This window comes from Triticum urartu, chromosome 1 (assembly GCF_003073215.2).
Source record: "Triticum urartu cultivar G1812 chromosome 1, Tu2.1, whole genome shotgun sequence".
In the NCBI taxonomy this organism is placed as follows: Eukaryota; Viridiplantae; Streptophyta; class Magnoliopsida; order Poales; family Poaceae; genus Triticum; species Triticum urartu.
In genome coordinates, this window is record NC_053022.1 from 362,621,089 (window position 1) to 362,645,664 (window position 24,576).

Consider the following 24,576-nt stretch of genomic DNA (forward strand, 5'->3'; position numbering starts at 1 on the left):
CATCAAGTTCCTCTAGCATGTTCACCATGCCTGCATCATCTGTTAACTCAATCATGGAGTTCCCGTTGGCCCCCTTTTTCTGATAATTAGCGCTATCCAAGGGTTGGAACTCAATTCCTTCATCTTCTCCTTTATATCAAAATAAATAATGAAATACATCTCAATCATCTCTGGCTCTGGATTCTTGTATCCACGGACATGTAAAATATGCCTAACACTCTACATCTCCGTTGCCATCCGCTTTGTGCAAGAAAAAGAAAAATGAATTAGTGGCTGCAATCATAATATACTCTAATACGGTGAACGAACACGTTTCAGCATGCATCATAAGATACAAAGATCCAAACTTCCTTTACAGCTAGCAAGTAACAACACATACTCTTCAGTTAACATATTTGCTACCTAGATATTTAGATATGTAGGTGCATCAGAGTTAGTAAAGTAGTATATTTACACCACTTTAATCTAATCTACAAAACCATCCATACTTAAGGCCATATATGATAACTGAAGAAAAGCATACATGATTTTAGATTATATTGGTAACAATTTCTCCTATAATTTATTCAATGGTAATATGACATGCTGATCAAGTACAATCGTCCCATCAGAATACTTCAAACCGGAAATGAGTTTAGTAGGGAGAAAAATAGACAGAAAAAACCCGTTGACGTGGCATGCCAGCTAGACCTGACAAATTGTGACCCGTAGGTCAGAACGCACGCAAAATTTAAAAGAGGGTAAATTATGGCAACACTTGTGCTAAATGGGGTAAAACGGATGAAATCTCGCTAAATGGGGTAATTAGTGTCAAAAAAGTCAAAATAGGGGGTAAAAACCGGAATTCACTCTATGCAAAATGTAGAACCTCGAGGTAAGATAAGAGCACGTGCTTAGATAAAAGAGCGTTCCGGGGAGGTTGAGCGGGAGCGGGTAAATCGGACAAGACCAGCCTCTTTCTCCGCGTTCGTGCTAATGGCGCAGCGCGGCAATGGCCGCTTCCACGGTTCCACCACTCCTCCACCCGACGCCTCCCTTCCAGCCATTAGCACATGAGCTCCACCTCTCGCACCGCGCTCTCCCCGAGTCCCGATGTCACGGGCGCCTCCCGCGTTGGCGGCTCCGGCCAACTCTACGTTCTCCCACCTCTTCCAGTTCTGCGCCCGCGGCGGCCGCGCTGCCCTCGACGCCGGGCGCGCCGCGCACGCGCGCATGCTAGTGTCCGGGTTCCTCCCGACATCCTTCGTCTCGAACTGCCTCCTGCAGATGTACGCCCGCTGCGCGGACGCCTCGTACGCTCGCAGGGTGTTCGACGCGATGCCCCACAGGGACACCGTGTCGTGGAACACCATGCTCACCGCGTATTCGCACTCCGGGGACATAGCGACCGCTGTATCACTGTTCGATGCAATGCCGAATCCGGATGTCGTGTCATGGAACACGCTGGTCTCAAGCTATTGCCAGCATGGCATGCATAGCGAGTCGGTGGCCCTGTTTCTGGAGATGGCTCGCTCTGGTGTTGCCTCCGACCGGACAACGTTTGCTGTCCTTCTGAAGTCGTGCGGTGCTCTGGATGACTTGGCACTCGGTGTTCAAATCCACGCGCTGGCGGTGAAGGCAGGATTGGATATTGATGTCCGGACTGGGAGTGCTCTCGTGGACATGTATGGCAAGTGCAGCAGTTTGGATAACGCATTGTTCTTCTTTTATGGAATGCCCGAGAGGAACTGGGTCTCGTGGGGCGCAGCCCTTGCTGGGTGCGTTCACAATGAGCAGTACACTCGTGGGTTGGAGCTGTTCATGGAGATGCAGAGGTCAGGGATGGGGGTGAGCCAGCCGGCTTATGCCAGTGTCTTTAGATCTTGCGCAGCAAAATCATGTCTGAGCACTGGTAAGCAGTTACACGCACATGCCATAAAGCATAACTTCAATACTGACCGTATTGTTGGGACAGCTATTGTGGATGTTTATGCTAAGGCTAATAGCTTGGTGGATGCTAAAAGGGCATTCTTTGGGTTGCCCAGCCATACAGTACAAACATGCAATGCCATGATGGTTGGGCTTGTGCGCGCAGGGCTTGCAAATGAGGCCTTGGAACTGTTTCAGTTCATGACCAGGTCAGGCATTGGTTTTGATGCAGTCAGTTTATCGGGTGTCTTCAGTGCTTGTGCAGAGATTAAGGGGTATTTAAAAGGCCTACAAGTCCACTGCTTAGCAATGAAATCAGGTTTTGAGACGGACATCTGTGTCAGAAATGCAATTCTTGATCTGTATGGGAAGTGCAAAGCATTGGTAGAAGCGTACTTTATCTTCCAGGATATGGAGGAACGAGATTCAATCTCTTGGAATGCTATTATTGCTGCTCTTGAGCAAAATGGGCGCTATGAGGACACCGTAGTTCATTTTAATGAGATGCTGCGCTTTGGTATGGAACCCGATGATTTCACATATGGTAGTGTCCTTAAGGCTTGTGCAACTTTACAATCTTTGGAGTTTGGATTGATGGTACATGACAAGGTTATCAAGTCAGGACTTGGTTCAGATGCTTTTGTAGCTAGCACTGTTGTTGACATGTACTGCAAATGTGGTATGATGACAGATGCTCAGAAACTCCATGACAGAATTGGGAAGCAAGAACTTGTTTCATGGAATGCCATCATGTCAGGATTTTCACTGAACAAACAGAGTGAGGATGCCCAGAAAATCTTCTCACAGATGTTAGATATTGGACTTAAGCCTGATCATTTCACCTATGCTACAGTTCTTGACACTTGTGCTAACCTAGCTACCATTGAGATCGGGAAGCAGATCCATGGTCAGATAATTAAGCAAGAAATGCTGGTAGATGAATATATATCCAGCACCCTTATAGACATGTACGCCAAGTGTGGGTACATGCAAGACTCACTGCTAATGTTTGAGAAGGCACAGAAACGGGATTTTGTGTCATGGAATGCTATGATATGCGGCTATGCGCTGCATGGTCAAGGAGCAGAAGCACTCAAGATGTTTGATAGGATGCAAAGGGAGGATGTGATTCCGAACCATGCAACTTTCATTGCTGTGCTCCGGGCTTGCAGCCATGTTGGTCTGCTGGATGATGGATGTTGTTACTTCCATCAGATGACCACCCGCTACAAACTGGAACCACAACTGGAGCACTTTGCTTGCATGGTAGATATACTAGGACGGTCAAAGGGACCACAGGAAGCTCTGAAGCTTATTGACACCATGCCTTTTGAAGCGGATGCAGTCATCTGGAAGACTCTCCTAAGCGTTTGCAAGATCCATCGGGATGTTGAGTTGGCTGAACTTGCTGCCGGCAATGTTCTACTACTGGATCCTGAGGATTCTTCAGTTTATATTCTTCTGTCAAATGTATATGCAGAATCAGGGAAATGGGCTGATGTTTCTAGGACAAGAAGGTTAATGAAGCACGGAAGGCTTAAGAAGGAACCTGGCTGTAGCTGGATTGAGGTGCAAAATGAGATGCATGGATTCCTTGTAGGAGATAACGTCCATCCGAGATCGAGGGAGCTGTATGACATGCTGCATGATTTGATTGATGAGATGAAACTGTCTGGATATGACCCTGATTCATCTTCTTTTGCTGAGGTTGACGAAGAGGGCAGTGCATCCGAGCAAGATGATTTACTTGGAATGGTTGGTGGCTAGTCAGTCCTGTATTGAGGTTCCAATCTACTATTTTATTACAAAGCTCTAAACTTAATCTCCCCTGCAGCTGAGACAGTGATACTGCAAAAGATGCTCAGGCAGAACTCTGAGGCTGTTTTCCCTGGCATGTCACTGTACCGTAAAATGGTTTTGTTGATCTCATGAGTGTATGAAATTCACCAACGTTGGAAGACAAACTGGTGCACATATTTTGCTATATATATGACAGACTTGGCAATTGTGATTGTTTCCGCCATTTATGCTGGTACAGGCTTGTATAAAGGCACTTGACCAAATGCAGCAGAAGAGTAAGTGCAAATGCAGCCCTGTTTTCCTTTCTGCACAATTATAATTTGCTGCTGCTGATGCCATGTTTCAGCTTTCTGATTAGGTTGAGCGAGGTTATTTGTCATACAGTTTCTCTAAAGCAGAATCCGAGGATAGTATTTGACATGCTTGTGCACCAGACGCTTTGACAAGAAGCTTGGGATTATAACAAGGGAAGTCAAACTTTCCAGAAGATGCAAAGGTCTTGCAAGCATTGTCCAGTGCTAAATGTACTGAAGAGAGGTAATTTTATCCGGTTTAGTGCGTCTGTATTTCCTATCATTGCTGAGTGTTCATACAAATTGAAGTACTACATTGGTTACTAAAACGAGTTTGGTTCTTGCTGTTCAGTATGGTATCATTGGTATTTCCGTTGTGTGGTAGTGCTGGACTGCCAGTAGCATATTATAGTGAACTCTTGCCGCAACCCTTCTGTCATATCCCAAATTTCATATTATATCATAGCTCATAGGTATTTCCATAGTAGTCTCCAAATTTCATATTATATTTGTTACATTCTAGCTTTCTAGGTACTCTTAGCACAAGATGTGCATGTTTACTCCAAAAGTAGACGTGTAAAACATGAAGTTACCAAAACCTTCATGGAGATGTCCCACCTTCCTGAGAGTTGTTTTACCATGAATGCTCTAATTGGGAATTTGCAGAAGTTACACGAGAAAAATATGACTAAATGAGTTGACACTCACAGTACCAATATAGAGTTTCATGGAGCGTAGAAGTTTCATCAATCTAAATGAAGTTAAACAGAGTAGCTTACATTCATATATTGGTTGTCAGATACATGCAAGCCCGCACCATGAAAACCAATCTGTTTGGCAGTTTGTAAAAGAAACTGAATAATAAGAATCCTATATACCTAAGAGATTCATCCCGACTATCCTATTTATCTCGACATGCAGCCTATCCACATCAGCAATCCGCCACGTCAGCGTATCTTAATGTGCAGCGTTCCATTTGTATAAAGTAAAAGTGATTGCAAGAACTAATTGATTCTTATTGGTTCCAAACTATTTATACAAGGCAGTTACAATATTGTGAGAGGAAATCTAACCGCAAGAAGCGGTTGCTAGTGTGAGATAAAATGGCAACTGCAATTAGCAGTTGCTAATATGTGAGAGAGATTACAACTGCTAATGGCAGTTAAGGATTACTATGTCAGTTCCTAATCAACACCTGTTAATTAGTAATTTAGCACGTGATCTAGCCCTATTCCTAACACCCCCCTTGGATCGCACATCTTCTAGAAGTATCCATCATCTAGAGCTTGTTGTATATTTCATCATATAGAGCTTCTTGTATATTTTTCATCTAGCTTGAGAATCATTTGTACAATTTTAGAATGCCCCCCAAAAGCCCCGTGGGAAAAATATGAGTAATAGATACACCATAGAAAACTCCTTTAAAACCCAATGGGAAAAACATAAGGAGAAAACGATATGGTATAGTTTATATTGCCTCATTGAAAACCTTTTATGAGAAACCTGATGGAAAAACTCATAAAGGAAAAGAGCACAATATTTATTATCTGATGATAATTAATGGGTTATAGTTCTATGAGTTTTCTCCCCCTGAAATTTGCAAATCTTGAAAACGTCTCATACGAATTTCGTGAATACACTTCTGGAATGTTGAATTTCGTAAAGACTTTGTGAACAAATCTGCTAGATTGTCACATGATTTGGTTTGCAAAATATCAATTTCTCCATCTTTCTGTAATTCATGAGGAAAGAACACCTTGGGAGAAATGTGTTTTGTGATATTACTATTTATATAACCCATTTGCATTTGAGCAATGCAAGCTGCATTGTCTTCATAGATAATAGTTGGTGATCCTAATGAACCAACACCACATGAAGTTTGAATGTGGTTAATCATCCTGTGAAGCCATACACATTCTCATGATGCTTCAAATAATGCGATAATTTCAGAATGATTAGTGGAAGTTGCTACGAGAGTGTTTTGTTGACTTCCATGAAAAAGCAGTTCCACCATGTAAGAATACGAAACCTGTCTGTGACTTGACGTTGTGAGGATTAGATAGATAACCAGTGTCTGTATAACCTACCATAGTCATATCTTGTTTCTTCTGATAGAATAAGCCAAGATCTTTTGTGCCATGTAAATATCTAAGGATATTTTTCACCCCTGTCCAATGATGTTTTGTTGGAGCAGCACTATGTCTAGCTAGTAAATTTACCGCAAATGCAGTATCAGGCCTGGTGCAATTTGCAAGGTACATTAGCGCACAAGTGGTACTGAGATACGGGAACTCAGGTCCTAATATCTCTTCATCATCATCCCGGGGTCTAAAAGGATCTTTATTCATATCAAGGGATCTGACAACCATGGGTGTTTTGGATGGATATGATTTATCCATATTGAATTTTCCAAAGCCTTTTGAGTATAAGCATGTTGGTATACTAATATTCCTGAGGGAAGGTGCTCAAGCTGTAAGCCTAAGCAGAATCTGGTCTTTCCCAAATCCTTCATCTCAAATTCCGTCATTAGATGATTGCGTTCTTTGTCTATATCAGGTGTACTTCCAATGATATTAAGGTCATCAATGTACACAGAGATGGTACAAAATCCATGTGAGGACTTCTTTATAAATACACAAGGGCAATCATCATTATTTGAGTAACCTTTATGAATAAGGAACTCACTCAATCGGTTATACCACATTCTACCCATATAAGTACGCAGTCATTACGTCCATTAACTGCATAGAGAAATTCATTTGTACCGCCAAAGGTATTAAGTATCAAACGTTATTCCACTCATGACAGGAGAGTATGTATCATTGTCATCGATTTCGGGTCTCTGCGTGAACCCTTGTGCTACAAGTCTCGCTTTGTATCTCACCACCTCATTGTTTCCATTCCTTTTTTCGAACAAAAACCTATTTTGCTTCCACGGGGAAGACATTCTGAGGAGTAGGTATTACTGAGGAAAATACTTTTCTTTGTTGAGCAAGTGCAGTTCTGCCTCAATTGCTTCCTTCCATTTAGGCCAATCAGGGCGCTTGAGGCATTCCTTTACGGACTTTGGTTCTGGATCCAGTTGAAGGGTTTCAGCAATTTTAGAGGCGAAGTATATGTCGACAATTGTAGTCTCTCTGTTGTATGATTCTCATGAGTGTATATAGTTTATGGAAATTTCCTTTATACCTTCAGACTCTATGTGATTTCCCACAACAATAGAGTCATGGTGTTCCGATGTCCCAACAGTTATGTTTTTGGGGTTTTATCATTTATACCTTCAGACTCTATGCGCATTTGTGCTAGTTTCTAGATGTTGAGCATCTAGTTGGTGTCCTTCGACTTGGGGTTGAATTGCATTTACTGGTAGAGGATTTGATTTCCTATGTTTTCGCGGAGGCTTTTGAGAAGCTATATTCCGGTTAACCAGATTTCTCCCCCTCTCACTCTCATTTGGGGTTTGAGTGGTTTTACTTGGTAGCTCCACTCGTTCTGGTGCATTAACAGCGGGAATATGTGATTTAGTGTCACCTTTATGGCCAGTAAATGCATCTGGCAGGTTATTTGCAATGTGTTGCAAATCTATAATCCTCTGAACTTCAGTTTCAGATTCTTTAGTATGTGGATCTAAGGACTGAATGCCTGTTACATTCCTGACATTCTTTGTGCTTTGATTCTCCCCCTAATGCCGGGAAATTATCCTCATCAAAAATAGAATCAGCGTAACGGGCAGTAAACAGGTCCTGTAAGAGGCTCAAGATATTTTTATAATCAACGGAAAATTATAACCCACATAGATCCCTAGTATTCTGTGAAGGGCCCATGGATGTGCACTGCGGTGGTGATATCGGTACGTATGCTGCGCAACTGAATTTTTGCAGATGGGAAAAATTGGCTGAGTACCATGTACTGGTTGTAGTGGGGAGGTTGTGTGATATGCAGTTGGGCCGATTTGTATCTGATTTGTGGCATGCAACACCGCATGTGCCCAACAAGATGTTGATAAATTACAATTCCGTAATAGTGGTCGAGCAATTAATTTTACTCTTTTGATGAGAGATTTAGCCAATCCATTTTGAGTATGAGCATAAGGCACATAATGCTCTAAATGAATGCCCATAGTCGTGCAATAGTCATTGGGTGCACGTGAAGAAAATTCAGCGGCATTATCCATTCGAATTGTTTTTATCCTATTTTCAGGATGATTTGCTCTAATTTAACAATTGAGCAATTAACTTGGCAAAGGCATGATTTTGTGTGGATAATAGACACACGTGTGACCATTAGTAGATGCATCTATGACTACCATGAAATACCTAAAAGGTCCTGATAGTATATATCTCCTTCAATGCGTTCAAGGAAATTAAGTGACTCATTTTTTACTTTAAGATAAGATGGTTTTATAATTATTTTTTCAGTTGTACATGCGGTGCACACAAAATCTGATGATTTTCGGAATCTTTTAGTTGGAAGGCTGTGACCAATAGAATTGTCAATAATTTTTCTCATCATCCCTATGCCAGGATGACCAAGGAGATCATGCCAAGTCTTGAATTTATCAAGGTCTTTTTTGAGGAAACACAGAAGACTTTTGCGTTTCATTGTATTGAAAAGGAAGAGAGTTTGTTACAACCTCCTAAGAGGTAGGGTTACAGGCAAAATGAGAGAGAAATCAATGGACGTCCCACGTTGGTGAGAGGATGTCACGCAATCTCGTGCGCCCGCGGTCGCCCAAAGCGCAGCTTCGTCCTTGATCCTCACGCTCAGGGTGTTTGCCGATGGGGTTGCTGCGTCAAAGACGCATTCGTTGCGATGCTTCCAGGTCATCCAAGGGATCAGCAAGGTCGCGGTGGAGAGGCCTTTTTGCATCGGTTTGGGCGTGGCCTGTCGTGCCGGGCGCCACCATTCGACCAGGGAGTCCTCGCCATCCGGCGCGTTGCATGTAAGACGCAACTAGGAAAGGATTTCGTGCCACAACAACTTGGAGAAGGGGCATGCCAGGAGCATGTGATGAATCAATTCGGGCACTTGATCGCAAAGCGGGCAGCGGGCTGGGTGCGGCAGCCCACGGCGAGCAAGGCGGTCGGCTGTCCAGCAACGTCCCAGGTTAGTGAGCCAGTGAAAGAACTTCACGCGTGGGGGGCCCAGCTCTTCCATGTGAGCTTCCATGCGGGGCAGTGGGTCGAGCCTTGGAAAGTGGCAAGGTAGGCAGACTGCGTTGTGTATGTTCCTGACGCGTTCCACGTCCATTGCAGGCGGTCTAGCTCGGAAGAGAGGGTGATGGACTTGATTGCACGCTAAGTTAGCAAGTACTGACTAATCTCTTGGATGCTAAGGATGCCCTGGATGTCTGAAGCCCATATGTGCGCCTGTAGGCCGTCCGCCACCGTTTTGTTTTTGCGGCGGTGTTTGGGGATGGTGGCGTACAGTTGGGGCGCGATCTCCGGGATGGAGCGCCCATTGAGCCAATGGTCCTCCCAGAACAGCGCGCGCTGGCCATTGCCAATGATCATGGTGGTGGATGCGAAGAAGGCGCGTTCCTCGCTAGTGAACTGCAGATCTAGACCAGTCCAAGCTCTGTTGTCATCGGTGCGGGCAAGCCAAAGCCATCTGGTGCGCAAGGCCAAGCCAGTGCGCTCCAGGTCATGTATGCCGAGACCACCAAGGCGGGTGGGGCGGCAGACTCGTCGCCAATTAACATGGCAGTTGCCACCGTGTGCTTCAGTGCGGCCAGTCCAAAGGAATCCTTGCTGAATTTTCTCCAGGAGCTTGATGATCTTCTTTGGGGGCGCGAGCACCAGGAGCTGGTGTATGGGGATCGTGCTTAGCACGACTTTGACAAAGGCGAGGCGTCCGGCTTTGTTCATGAGGTGGGCTTTCCAGGTGGGCAGCTTCCCGACAGTTTTGTCGACGAGGGGTTGGAGTTGGGCGTCGAAGGGTGAGGGGGATTCCCAGGTAGGTGATGGGGAACTCTGCGAGCGGGCAACCTAGGGCCGCAACGGCCAGGCCGATCTCGTCCTCGCAGTGGATCGCGGTGGCGGTGCTCTTTTGGAAATTAACCCATAGGCCTGACGCTCGGCCAAAGAGCTGCAGGATCTCACGGACAGCGAGCGTGTCGCCAGCCGAGGGGTGGCAGAAGAGGATGACATCATCCGTGTACAGGGAGATGATCGGGATCGCGCGGCGAGGGTGTAGCTGTTGCAGGACGTTGAGCTCGGCAACACGGTGAAAGAGGCGTCCCAGCGTGTCGATGGCAAGCACGAAGAGCTGCGGCGAGACGGGATCGCCTTGGCGCAGCCCACAGCGGTGCCAGATCGCCGGTCCTGGAATCCCATTCAGGAGGATCTTGGTGCTCGCGGAGGACAGGAGTATAGTGATCCAGCCAGGGAAGCGACCGCTAAACCCGTAGCGGCGCAGAGTCTCGAAGAGGAACGGCCATGACATGGAGTCGAAGGCCCGCGCAAGGTCGAGCTTCAGGAGGATGCGCGGGGCGCCCAGATGGTGAAGTAGCTGTGCCGATTGCCGCACCAGCATGAAATTGTCGTGGAGGTTGCGTCCGGGGATGAATGCGTTCTGGATGGGGCTGACCAGGTCGTTCAACTTGGGCGCAAGGCGAAGGGACAACACCTTTGCAAAGATCTTGGCCACGAGGTGGATTAGGCTGATCGGCCTATAGTCGCCCAGGCTGGCCGCGTCGGCGCGCTTGGGGATCAGCGTAAGCAGCGCCTGGTTTAGGCAGCTGAATCCGCGTCCCCGAAGCACGTAGAGCTGCTGGAAGACGCAGACGAGGTCGTGTTTGACGACAGGCCAGCAGGAGCGCAGGAACTCCGCGGTGAAGCCATCCGGTCCGGGTGCCTTGCGCGTTGGCAAGCGCTTCACCGCTTGCCAAATCTCGTCTTCGGTGAAGAGAGCATCAAGGTCATCAAGGTTGGCAGGCTCGATGAGGTGCTGAAGGTCGAGGGCGCAATCACGGGTTCTATCAGTCCCAAGAAGGGAGTCGCAGTGCGCGAAGGTCGCCGCGGCCATGTCGTCGGGATCAGTCAGCACGGCGCCATCAACCATCAGGGTGTGAATCCGGTTCTTCTGCTTGCGGTAGGTGCATTGGCGATGGAAGGACGTGTTCGCATCGCCGTCCTTGAGGGCCGCAATACGCACGCGCTGTCGAGCCAGGGTGCGTTCCAGCGAAGCGAGGCTGAGGTAGGAGAGCTTGATCTGCCTGCGGAGCCAGTCCTCGTGGGGCGTCAACTGCTGGAGCTCCTGGGCAGAGTCGAAGCGTAGCAGCAGCTCGCGAGAGATCGCCAACTGGTCTCGGATGTTACCCACAATGTGTGCGCTCCAGCTCGTGAGTCTGCGCGCTGTGGCCTGCATGCGCCGCACGATGCGGCGGAAGGGGTCGACGTCGTCAACCGAGTTCCAGGCGGCCGCAACTACGTCTTGGAAGCCGGCGATGCGTGCCCAATAGTCCTCGAAGCGGAAGCGCCGTTGCGCGGAGGGTAGGGGTGAGCAGTCAAGGTAGAGAGGGCTATGATCAGAGACGACCGAGGCCAAGCATCGGAGGTGGCATTCGCCGTGTTGCTCTTCCCAATCAGTAGTGCGGAGGACGCGATCGAGGTGAACCAAGGTCAGGGGGGTCTGCTCATTCGACCAGGTGTATTGTCGACCGTTGAGGTAGACTTCCTTGAGAGCAAGGTCGTTGATGACACGGTGGAAGCGCCCCATCATGTGTCGGTTGAGGTTCCCATTGTTCTTATCCTCGTCGCGATAGATAAGGTTGAAATCTCCGCATAGCATCCAAGGGCCATCACAGCTGGCGTGGACATCGCGGATTTCCTGGAGGAACATGATCTTGTCGTGGTCATGTTGCGGACTGTAGACGATGGTGAGCCACCAAGGGATGGGCACGCCGGAGGGGCACGAAACCTGGGCGGACAGCGTGTTCGTGGTGAACTCAGGGTTGGTGATGGTCACCTCGTGTCGCTTCCAAGCCAGCAAGATGCCGCCGCGGGTGCCGATCGCAGGCAGGTAGGTATAGTCATCAAAGTCCGAGCCCAGGGTCTCGAGGACAGTAGACAAGTAGATAAACTCCATCTTAGTTTCCTGGAGGCAGACGATAGACGCGTCCGTGGATACAATCAGCGAAGGGACGGCGGTACGCCTAGCACGAGCGTTTAAACCGCGCATGTTCCAAATGATGATTTTTGGGCCGTGATCCATAAAGACATGATTGACGCGGGAGGAGCAGGCGCGTGGTTAAGCCTCGATCGGGCTGCCAGCGATCACAGTGGTGATAGGCGCTTTGGAAAGATCGGCAGGGAGCTCTCGTCCGACGAGCGCCGCGATGGCCGCAAGGACGGTGTTGGGGATCGGTGCGGCGAACACGGCATCATAAGCACGCATCGCTTCTGGTGTGATCGCCTGGTCGATTCCGATGATGCCCAATGTGCGCAGCATCTGAACCTGCGTGCGGCGTTCGGCGGTGGGCGGCGCGGCGTTCTTGGCCTTGGCCGTGGAGGCAGAGCGCCCGTGCCGAGCTGGCGCGAAGTTAAGTGGCTGCCTGTGGCTGGCTGCTTGCGGCCGGGGGTGAAAAATTATTTTTTACGCAACATGTGGTATGGGTTTTATATAACTGTAATACAATCCAGATGAAAGTGAGGAGAATTTCTGAAGAATTGGTTTTTCAGACCCATTGCTTTTTGTTAAAAGCAAATATTTAGTATTATTCCCAGAGATTGTTGCCAGATGGAAATTATTTGATCGGATGTCTTTGAAACTTAGAAGGGTACGTGTAGATTCAGGATACAAGAGTGCATCCTCAATAAAAATGATAGTACCCATAGGTAGAATGAGTGTGGCTCGTCCTGAACCAATAATTGATGCATTGCGAGTTTGCGACCGGTGATGGTCATAATATTTCCTATTCTCTTAGTTAGAGTTTGGAAATATTTTGTTTCCCTTAGTATTGTGTTAGTGATACAACTGTCCAACGAACGTAGTTCTTCCATTGGATTGTCTTCCCATAAAGTCTATAAAGAGTGAGAGAATATTTTAGGATGAAATTTTATTCATATTACTCAGATATAATACATACAAAGTATTCATATTACAGTTACAAATATAAATACGACAATATGTCTGAATTACATAATTTGATTGGTCCGTAGGACTTTATTCTACTTAGAGTTATATATATTAGAACATCCATCATTACAATATAAAATAGCTGATAATATCAAATAAGTGATGTGGAGATTATATTAGATCTTCATATGTGTCTTGGGTGTATTCCACCATCATGTTGCCGACATCAAGAAAATTTTCATCCTTCTGCCTTGTTTCCCGAGGAGCGCTTTGAGAAGTGCTAGTTTCAAGGTTCTCTTCTTGTTGTAAAGCGTTGAAGTGAGCTTCAACTTTTCCATGGACTTGTTTGCCTTTCCCGGTGAATTTGAGGTATAAATCCGCTAGATGCTTGGGAGTACGGCAATTGCTAGTACGATGGTTAGCACATCCACACCTTCGACAAATCTCGGAGTTGGTATTTTGTTCATCTTTCTTGAACTGACTTTTACCTTTAGATTGACCAAAGATTTTATGCTTGTTGTTCCTTTCCCACTTTCTGTTGAATTTCTTGAAATTCTTTTAGTTGCCCCCATACATTTTGGTAAACTAAGTGTTAGCGAGCCCCGCTGGGTGTGGCTGATGATTCTTCTTGAGAAGCTCATCATGTTTCTTGGCCTGAAGTAAAGTGTATATGAGCTCAGAATACTTTTTGTATTTTTGTTCACATTACTACCGTTCTAGCACTCATCGAGGGGTGGAAAGTGCAGAAGGTCTTCTCAATAAGATCTGGTTTGGAAATTGCTTGATTGCAAAACCTTAGTTTAGAGTTAACCTTTTGAACTGCAGAGTTATAACTGCCATGGATTTGAAATCTTGGAGCCTTATGAGGGATCATTCTCTTTGGACTTCTCGCAGCATAACTGCTCTTTGTTGGTCATATCTCTCCTTGAGAGAGTTCCATAAAGCAAGTGGTCTTCCTCCATTAAATATTTTGTTTTTAAATTTCGATGGAGTTAACGCCTTATAAAACTTGATGCTGCATATTTGGCTGCTTGTGGTATTTCCTCAGTGCCTTCAGCAGGTGTGATAATTGTGGAACCAAGTTTACGACATTCTAATGTTATCTTGGTATCCATAGCCCATGATAAATAATTACTACCATCTAGCTTAAGTTCATGAAATTCTCTATTCATGACGCCAACCATTTCCTGCATGTTATGATCATGCATGAATTAGTTTTACTATGAGAGTAAAATATAAGTAACTATAAATTCTTTGGAGGAGCAAAGTTTTGAAGTATAGCTGATGCTTTTATACTTATATGTGCAGACCTCTTTTTTTTAATGTAGATGACACTTTGAATATAGTCGCCGTTACGGTGTAGATCTCACAACAATAGAGAACACAATCTGGCTTTTACCAGTAGATGTTCATATTTCTATTACCTTGTGTCACTATATTTTAGAAAATCACTTTGAAGATAATCATTTGTCAAATGACTAGATGTAGACCTCAGAGCAATAGTGGATAGTCTGCAATTTGATGCAGTAGATCACATTGTTAGTAAAATATTTGAGGTAGTCACATCAATTCGCAAGTTAGGGAGAGCACTCGAAGATAGTCATTTTGCCAAAACAAAAGAAAAAGGCAAAATGTAAATCTTTCAGCAATGAGAACAATCTGCAAAGTGCAGTAGATGCCTCACTTACCTTATGATAGCACACTTTGAATTGTAAATAAAAATTGTTGTTCTTAAGAATTACATATTCTAAAAAGATGTTGAAGCAATCATATAGAATATGTTATACATAGTCTGAAACTTATTCTAGACAATACATGGTCTAAAAATATCAACTTACAATACTATACATGACTGAATATAATTTACAGATAAACAGAGGTTCTAAATACAATAAAATATCACTCTGAAATAAATAGACCGGTCTACTCTGCAATGTACGGATACCATGGGCTCATTCTGATGAAAAGCCACAACACCAACAACCTTTTATTTTTTTGGTTATTGGCCTGTAGGCCAGTTTGGGTGAGAGAGGTGCGAGTTGGATTGGCCCAACACTGACAGAAGGAGGGATAGGGAGGGCACGGGCGAGGGTTTGCCCTGGTTGCCACCACTCCCGGTCCCCTCTATGTTCGGCCGTGTGCCAAGCACTGCTGCTCGTCGGCCCTCCCTGCCTATGTCATGCCATCTTCAAGGGGGGCGGGGCGGGCCCCGCGCTGCACCACAGCCTCCTCCACTGTTGCTCGCCTTGGGGGCGCCGGTGAGGTCGAGGGCGTCCAATGACCACGCGCCCCGGACGGCTACGCGTTGCTGCTCCCTGGTCGCGACGAAGCGGCGCAAGATCTGTCGGGCTTCTAGCGGTGGCGTAGGAGGTAGAGGCGGCGCTGAAGGAGGTAGTGTCGCCGGTGTTGGAGGTGGTGGCGTCGTCGACGAGCCCTCGTCTTCCACCTCCATGTCTTCAACCTTGATGGCCATGTTCAGGTAGGAGATGATGGTGTAGCCGCTGGTTTTCGTTGCTGCCGGCGTCGGGGACGAAAGATCCAGGACGGGCCCGTATCCAGGAGGGAGGAAGTGCTCTGACAGTTCGTCCGTTGGCGTCAGCGACGGCAGCCGTGGAGGCGGTTGTTGAGTGCCGGCACACTTTGGGCATGGTCCAAAACCGTGCTCCAGGCAGTACGGGGGCAGATGCGGTGGCGCAAGGTCGTAGTTGAAGTTCTCCTCTTCTCCCAGAAACGGTGCTGACGGACCTGCAAGCAGCCAATCCATCAGATGGATGGCAAAAGCAGATGGAGTTGCTGATACGACGTGGTCGACGGCGATGGCCAGAGACGAAGGCCTGGCATTGCACAATGCAGGTACGTCGTGGTTGACAGCCGCGGCCGGAGCGGAAGGACCAGCCTGCTGCACCCTTGGTTCATGCCCATGAAGGGGGTGGGTTGCCGTGGCGTGCATACCCATGCACGGCGACGGTTCTGGCGAAGATGCGGCGACGAGAGCCACTGCTTGGACCAGGAGCATGATGGCGACGTGCAACATTACGGTGGCGCTGGATGCGAGGAATGTGACGACTTTCTTCTGGATGAAGCGGGCAAAAGCAAAAGCCAGTGACGACAGGTCCTTTCCTGCCATGGTTCTCACCTTTTTCCTCTCTTTCCCGTGATTGCTCTTTGGACAGAGCATTTACTGATAACGTGTAGAAAGTAAAAGTGATTGCTACAAGTAATTGATTCTCATTGATTCCAAACTATTTATACCCGAGCCGGTTACAATATTGTGAGAGGAAATCTAACCGCAAGAATCGGTTGCTAGAGTGTGAGACAAAATGACAATTGCAGTTGCTAATATGTGAGAGATTACAACTGCTAATGACAGTTAGGGATTACAATGTCAGTTCCTAATTAGCACATGTTAATACCTGTTACGAATAGGGATTACTATGTCAGTTCCTAATTAGCACATGTTAATACCTGTTAGGAATAGGATTAGATCATGTGTTAAATTACTAATTACCATGTGCTAATTAGGAATGGACATTGTAATCCTTAACTTCCATTAGCAGTTGTAATCTCTCTCACATATTACCAACTTCTAATTGCAGCCATTTTGTCTCACACTTTAGCAACCACTACTTTCGGTTAGAATTACTTTGACAAACTTGTAATTGTCTCTTGTATAAATAGTTTGGAGTCAATAAAGAATCACAAGAGTTCAATCATTCACTTTTACTTTTCACACGTTATCACACTATCTTTGCCGAGACTGACATCACGGGGAAGAAAGGAGAAAGGTAAGAATCATGTCAGGAAAGGACCTGCCGTCACTAGCTTTTGCTTTTGCCCCTTCATCTAGAAAGAAAGTCGTCGCTTTCTTCGCACCCAGCGCCACCGCAATGCTGCATGTCGCCGTCATGCTCCTGGTCCAAGCAGTGGCACTCGTCGCCAGAACCGTCGCCGTGCGTGGGTATGCACGCCACGGCAACCCACCCACTCCGTGGGCATGAACCAATGGTGCACCAGGTTGGTCCTTCTGCTCCGGTTGTGGCTGTCAACCACGACGTACTTGCACTGCACCATGCCGGGCCATTGGCTCCGGCTATCGCCGTCAACCACGTCATACCGGCAACTCCACCATCGTCTTTTCCCATCCATCCGATGGATTGGCTGCTTGCAGGTCCGTCAGCACTGTTTCTGGGAGAAGAGGAGAATTTCAACTGCGACCTTGCGCCGCTGCCTCTGTCCTCGTGAGCACGGTTTTAGACCATGCCGAAAGTGTGTGGGCGCTCCACCGCCGCCTCCACGGCTGCCGTCGCTGACGCCGACAGACGAACTGCCGGAGCACTTCCTCCTGGATACGGCCCCGTCCCGGATCTTCCATTCCCGACGCTGGCAGCAGCGGAAACCGGTGGCTACACTGTCATCCCCGACTTGAAGATGGCCATCAAGGTTGAAGACGTCGAAGTGGAAGGCGAGGGCTCGTCGACGACGGCACCACCTCCATCACCGGCGACACCACCTCCTCCGGCGCCGCCTCTACCTCCCACGCCACCACCGGAAGCCCGCTAGATCTTGCGCCACCTCGGCACGGCCATGGAGCAGCACCGTGCAACCCTTCGGGGCACGTGGTCGCTGGACGCCCTCGGCCTCACCGGCGCCCTTGGGGCGAGCAGCAGCGGAGGAGGCCGTGGTGCAGCGTAGGGCCCACCCTGGCCCCTTTGAAGACGACACGACACCGGCAGGGGAGGGTTGGTGAGCGGCAGTGCATGGCACCCGGTCGAACAGAGAGGGGATCAGGAGTGGCAGCGAGAAGGGGAAACCCTCGCCCGTGCCCTTCTTCTGTCGGTGTTGGGCCAGCCCAACTCGCCCCTCCTCTCACCCGAACAGACATGTGGGCCGAATGGCCTAAAGGGCCTCAGCCCAGGTTACTTCGGCCTGCAGGTCAATAACCGAAAAAAAGGAGGCTGCTGGTGCTGTGGCGTTTCATCAGAAAAGAGCCCATATTACCCGTATATTGCAGAGTAGCCCGTTCTATTTATTTCAGAGGTGTTATTTTATTGTGTTTAGAACCTCTGGTTTGTCTTTAAATTATGTTCAGCTGTGTACTGTATTGTAAGTTCATATTTTAGACCATGTATTGTCTAGAATAAAGTTTCAGACCATGTATACATATTCTATATGATTGCTCAACATCTTTTTAGAACATGTAATTCTTAAGTACAACAATATTATTATTTTACAATTCAAAGTTTGGGACCACAAGGTAATTGAGGCATCCTCTGCATTTTGCAGATTATCCTCATTGCTGAAAGATCTACATTTTGCCTTTTTATTTTCTTTTGGTAAAATGACTATCTTCGAGTGCTCTCCCAAACTTGCGAATCGATGTGACCACCTCAAATATTTTATTAGCAATCAAAAGGTAACAGTGTGATCTACTACATCAAATCGCCGACTATCCACTATTGCCGTGAGGTCTACATCTAGTCATTTGACAGATGACTACCTTCAAAGTGATTTTCTAAAATGTGATGTGACACAAGGTAATAGGAATATGAACATCTACTGGTAAAAGCCAGATTATGTTCCCTATTGCTGTGAGATCTACACCGTAATGGTGACTATCTTCAAAGTGTCATCTACATAAAATGAGATCTGCACATATAAGTATAAAGCATCAGCTATACTTCAAAAAACTTTGCTCCCCCGAAGCATTTGTTGTTACTTACATTTTACTCTCATAGTAAAACTAATTCTTGCATGATCATAACATGCAGGAAATGGCTGGCGTTATGAACAAAGAATTTCATGGGCTATGGATACCAAGATAGCATTAGAATGTCGTAAACTTGGTTCACAATTATCACACCTGATGAAGGCGCTGAGGAAATACCGCAAGCAGCCAAGACTTAATTTTGTTTTGTTCACAATTAGACCTTTCCACTTTATTGCCTTTGCTGCCAATTATTTTGCGTTATATTGACTGATGTGCCGTTCCCTTCCTCCGACTTTAGAACTATGATGTTTCTAATAGTATACAAGTTTGCAAATTGCTCCATTGAACAAGCTTTGTGTAATGGCAAGATGCCTACCAAGACTTAATTTTGTCTCGTTCACAATTAGACCTTTCCACTTTACTGCCTTTGTTGCCAGTTATTTTGCGTTATATTGACTGATGTGCCGTTCCCTTCCTCTGACTTTAGAACTATGATGTTTCTAATAGTATACATGTTTGGAAATTGCTCCATTGAACAAGCTTAGGACACAAGTGCTCTTCCCAACAGGTTATTATGTAAGTGCCACAACTTCAATCCGTCGATTGTTATGCCTTTGCAAAGTTTATGATAGATATAGAAGCATCATAATTGAACATCTGCATATCTTAAATATTTTAGAATTTACCTGCTATTTCATGAATACGTTATTCATGCAGTACATATATGTGCTTCCTTTTCTCTATTAATAGTTTGACATATTGTTGTTAATTGCCCTAAGAGATCTTGGTTTTGCATTTGTATACATTTCTTCTTGTATGCTGCATCCTGCCCATATGGAGAAGGCATAATAAATTATTTTGCGCCCATCTATTTTGTGATCATTCATGTATGCGATATTGTTTTTCTTTGTTCCCTTCATCTACTAGCAAAATGCACGCTATTTTCCATTAGGCGACTTTTCTTACACTTATTTATTCTTTGCAGAGTGTGGCAATAGAAATCAATATATACACTCAGTTGTTTGCTTATCCAAGAAGAACCAGTTACGAAGCCGAGGTTAGCTTTGAATTTTAGTGATTTGTTTGTTGTCCGCACCATGTTCACACCCTATAATTTCTTGATCTACTATTGGTTTCACAACTAAATTTATGATTGGTTTGTATCCATGCAGAGGGAACACTTCCCAAGCACTTCAGATGCAATTAACACTGATGGTCAAGGATAGTTATCTGTCTGATATGACAAAGGTAACTCATCCATCATTTGTTAGTGAGACGCCATAACTAAATTGATGATTTTTTCCACTAATTTGTTGGAGATGCTCTGTGAAAATTTAGTGTTTAGCACAGTTGTTCCCATGCTTTGCGATACGTCATGTTTCACAGCCGAAACAAGATTCAGTTAGTTTGACTAAAAAAACATTTCACTTAGTTTTGTTATAATATTTCCATCAGATACATATGATTGCAGTTATTAAGTCCATTCCACATTTTTTGTCATACATAGTTGCAATTTAAAGATGGCCATTTTGCCATTAATGCAGGTTCAAATTAATCATGGAGGTTATTTGTATCGATTCCAAGTTCCTGACGGAACATAGCTCCCTTTCATAGACAACTTCTATAGATAATGTGTTACTTCAACATTGGTGAGGATGATTCTTCATATATGCAGTGCTAAGACAACTGAATATCATTGAAATATATTGCAACCCTTTCCAGTAACAACGCACAGGGTATCATCTAGTAGTAGATATCAGGCGCCTCATACTTATGCCGGGGTAGATATTTCAGTGATTGAAATTTAGTTGCATGCCTGCATTCAGTGTCTCAAACATCACTCTAGAGTCTAGATACTTAGTCTGCTATAATTACTACTAATCCTGATGTTTGACAAACAATCATGCACTTTGCCTTTCGAATGACTTGGCCTTCACTTGCCCTTCTCGCCGGTGTAGCTTACATGGCCCAGGGCCACATGTTTTCCACCTTTCTTTCAGGTTTCCCCCTTTTTGTGACAGAACTTCAAGATGGAGAGTAGCAGTGATTTTGAAGGTTCTGCCGATGCAGGTAAAGTGGAGGAAAATGTTGATGCGTGTTGCGGACTATTGAAATGCACCCGCCGAGCAATGATCAGTCAGGCGGTTACAACTAACAAGAAACGAGCAGGAAAGCTACAAGGACGCTCACTAACAGTGGCACATAAGCTCTGGCAAGGTCTACCAAGCTGAATGTTGATTCTGCTTTCCATTTGTGATCAGCTGAGAGGTAGGGGGCAAACAGGAGCAGTTCCTGGCTACAGGATCCACCAGATTTTCTTGTAGTACCAGTCTTGGCTCATGACGCAACCCTGCTTGCTAGTTAATGAAGTCCATTTGCTGCCAAAAAGGATAAAAAGGAACTGCTGCACAGAAAGCTCGCTAGATTCACTACTGAATCAACTGGAGAACGACCGTAATGCATGCTACTCCATCCGTCACATTTATTATGGAACTGAGGGAGTACCAATTACATGGTTTATGTTTTACTCCCTCCGTTCCTAAATATAATTCTTTTTAGACATTTTAAATGGACTACAACAAACGGATGTATATAGACATATTTTAGAACGTAGATTCACTCATTTTGTTCCGAATGTAGTCACTTGTAGGAATTTCTAGAAAGACTTATATTTGAGAACGGAGTAATATATAGTTGAGAGCTCCCAGTAAAGCTTTGCTTGATCTGTCTCTGAAAGAGTTGATGCTTCACAGGGGTACCGCTTCCGAGAGCAGAGTACACTACGTGTCTCCGCACCTGTGTCGATGTCATCGGTGGCAGGGAGGGCAGGCTGCCTCCCTTGCAGACGAATGCAAGCAAGCGACCCACGGCCACGAAGTGGACATGCGAACCGCAGCGTCAACTGACCCGCCGCAGTCCACAGTGCCGCCAGCACAGGACGCCACGCTGCAGCGCATGCAGCAGGCCGATATGGGAGCCGAGGGAAAACGTGTCCTCCGCCGCCGTGCAAAGCTTGGAGCCCAAGGGAGAAGAAGCGAAACCTACTGCGTCCAGAGAAAAGAATGGGCAATGGAAAACTGGTGCCGGTGCCGGTGCCCGGTGGGCAGTGGCACCAAGTGATCAAGTTCGAGGGTAATCAACCTCCGCCAGGAAGCGGCAGGCCTCCACCCCCATGCATCCTCATTTGCAAAGTCAGAGCATGTTGAATGCACGGGAGATTCGGGATTCAGGTAGTGGCTTGGGCCTTAACTGCGCGTCGTGTCAACGGGCTTGTTTAAGGTTCGGTCGACTGACCAGGTCAGATCACACAGCCGGCCCGGGGCTCGTGGTACTGTCGCAAGTGCAAGTGCAACCACTGCCAGTCCAGAACCGGGCGCCGGTGGTGCCGCTGCGGTTGGAGGGAAGGCCGTTGGGATTCATCAGTGGCTGACGCGGGATTCCGCTGCCGTGTGCGCGATGTCGAGTCAGAACCGGAGGGATAAGTGCTAGCGCCGACCAAGTCAAGGTCAAATACTATTTATTGATATGTAGGTGCTGATAGTTATATTCTGACGGCCACAACCCACGGTGCTACTGCTACGCCACGTACTGCTTGCCGGCCGCGTTGCAATGCCAGTGCTGCGTCAAGAAGTTGTCTCGAGCAATCCCACTTCTCACCGGGTCAGTTGTCCTCAGATAGTTTACGCGCATCGGCATCTTATTGTGTGCTGTGCGCACAGGAACCAGTGAAACACAAGGTGCTGGTAGAAACTGCTTAAGCCGGTGACGTCTCAACGGAGAGACGAAACCAATTTAGCATTCGGGTGGGATATCAGAACTGTTAGAGTCGGGTCACTTTCGCGCCAATTTGTCTATTCTCGTTGAATCGGGGGACCCGTCGTCCAGAATCATGATAAGACATAAACCCATGGACCACGGCAATCATGATGGGATTAGCATGATTGGCTGGCATTAATGTGTCATCCATTTGACAAGACCGTAGGCGTAGGGCATGCAGTAGGAGGAGGGGCGCACGAAACCGCGAGCACCCATGCGAGTGCAACTCACCAGCGGTTTGCACCAGACAAAGAGAGTCGAGAGAATTTGTTCTCTCTCTCCGGACCAAAACCAGGCGTGTGAGCCGACCCTTGTTTGGTAAGCACATGCCTTTCGCGGCGTGGCCCTACCAAAGAACTATTGATTGAGCTGGGCCAGTCCATTCGTTGCGTACGTGCAAGGCACTGGTGGTTATCCGGAATGGCGATGGACGCGAGGCGCTTGACGTGTCCAGATCAGGACCGATGCGGACTAAATCAGTAAACAATCGGAGCACAATGGACCTGCCACGTAGGACGATTTGTGAAGGCCGCGTCGTGCCCGATGAGATCAGACGAGAACAGCAGTGGGCGGTGGCGCCGTCCACGGCCGTGGTTCGCGATAAGCCCCAAGGAAACGCTTTAAATCGGTCGTGATCTCGTCCCCTATTCAGACCGTGCAAGCCTAGCCGCCACTTCGATCCTTATCCCCTGGAACCCAAATCCCACTCGTTTCCCTGTCACCTCTGTTAGAGCATGGTTAATAATACAGTTAGCTAATGGCTATATAAAATTAACATCATCTATAGTCAAGTTTATAGTCAGCAAGTACAATACAGTTAAATGCAAAGATGTGCTACTTTATTACTTTATGGCTCATTTTTTATTCTCAATAGTGGCTAGAAGCACGTGCTGTAGCTGGCTCTTATATACTCCCTCCATTTTTATTTATTTCACATATTAGCTTTGGTCAAAGTCAAACTTTATAAACTTTAACAAAGTTTGTAGACAAAAATATTAACATATACAATAAGAAATCAACACCATTAGATTCATTATCAAATGTACTTCCACATAGTATACAATTGTTATGGTAAATATTTGTATTTTCTTCTATAAACTTGGTCAAACTTTAGAAAGTTTAACTTCAGTCAACTCTAATATGCGAAGTAAATAAAAACGGAAAAAGTACTATAGTCGGCTTTTCCTCTCTCTTCTCTTTCCTTCACTTCATGTCAACAAAAAAAATAATATTTTGACTCTTATAGCCTGCTTATATTAATTTATTGTACTTGCTCTTAAACGCCTCCTCCTTGATCGGCAAAGGAGTTAATTGTTTCCACAGGAATTACTGCATTCCCTTTCGAGGTAACAGCAAGTGGAAACCCTCTCGAGGCAGTGTATATGAAAGTAAAGAAACACACGCGTGTGCACAAAACAGCATTCACACATGCCGTTACCTCGCCACGTGGCAGGCTGCCCGGCGATGGGACGTGGTTAGGCTGGTTGTAATGGGAGTATCATAAATAGTATCATGCATACCAATTAATTAAAATTGATGATGTGTCATAGAATTAAATGAAGAAAGAGAGAATTGAATATCATAATATGATATTGTATCATAATAAATGTTAGGCTAGTATGTATTTATCATGCATGATAATAAATAAAATACTACATGATACTAATATATGATACCACACATTAGAAAGGTAGTATCATACACTAGTATCATATGCATGATACTAGCATATCCCCGTTACAACCAGCCTTACCGGAGTTTATCCTAGTACAACTTCGAGCAGTTCAAAGAACCACTCGCTGGCGCACCCAGGTTGCGGCACGCGTCTCCAGGGTCGGTGGCCACCCCAAACTTTTTGCCGCAGCACTTCACCCCCATCCCTGGATCCACCTCACGGCCACGTGGCCAGCGCGCTTTCCTTCCTCCCTACTGCTCCCAACCGCGTCGGCATTCTGCTGCTGTGTCCCAGGTACG

General features: G+C 46.2%; 1 protein-coding gene across 8 annotated transcripts; it reads left to right on the forward strand.

Moving 5' to 3' along the window:
- The first annotated feature begins 884 nt into the window (after positions 1 to 884).
- Positions 885 to 21,511, forward strand: LOC125512468 (pentatricopeptide repeat-containing protein At3g02330, mitochondrial). Of its 8 annotated transcripts, none has more exons than XM_048677607.1 (7): positions 885 to 3,663; positions 3,743 to 3,983; positions 4,055 to 4,245; positions 18,848 to 19,362; positions 19,772 to 19,843; positions 19,959 to 20,034; positions 20,787 to 21,511. In XM_048677607.1, exons 1-2 carry the CDS (start codon positions 1,093 to 1,095, stop codon positions 3,752 to 3,754), a joined length of 2,583 nt encoding a protein of 860 aa, XP_048533564.1. In that variant the 5' UTR covers positions 885 to 1,092; the 3' UTR covers positions 3,755 to 3,983; positions 4,055 to 4,245; positions 18,848 to 19,362; positions 19,772 to 19,843; positions 19,959 to 20,034; positions 20,787 to 21,511. The 8 variants fall into 8 exon arrangements, with proteins under 8 accessions (XP_048533564.1, XP_048533522.1, XP_048533557.1 ...); XM_048677565.1 differs by adding an exon at positions 20,331 to 20,435 and having other exon boundaries at positions 887 to 3,983; XM_048677600.1 differs by having other exon boundaries at positions 887 to 3,983; positions 20,857 to 21,511.
- The last annotated feature ends 3,065 nt before the right edge of the window (positions 21,512 to 24,576 follow it).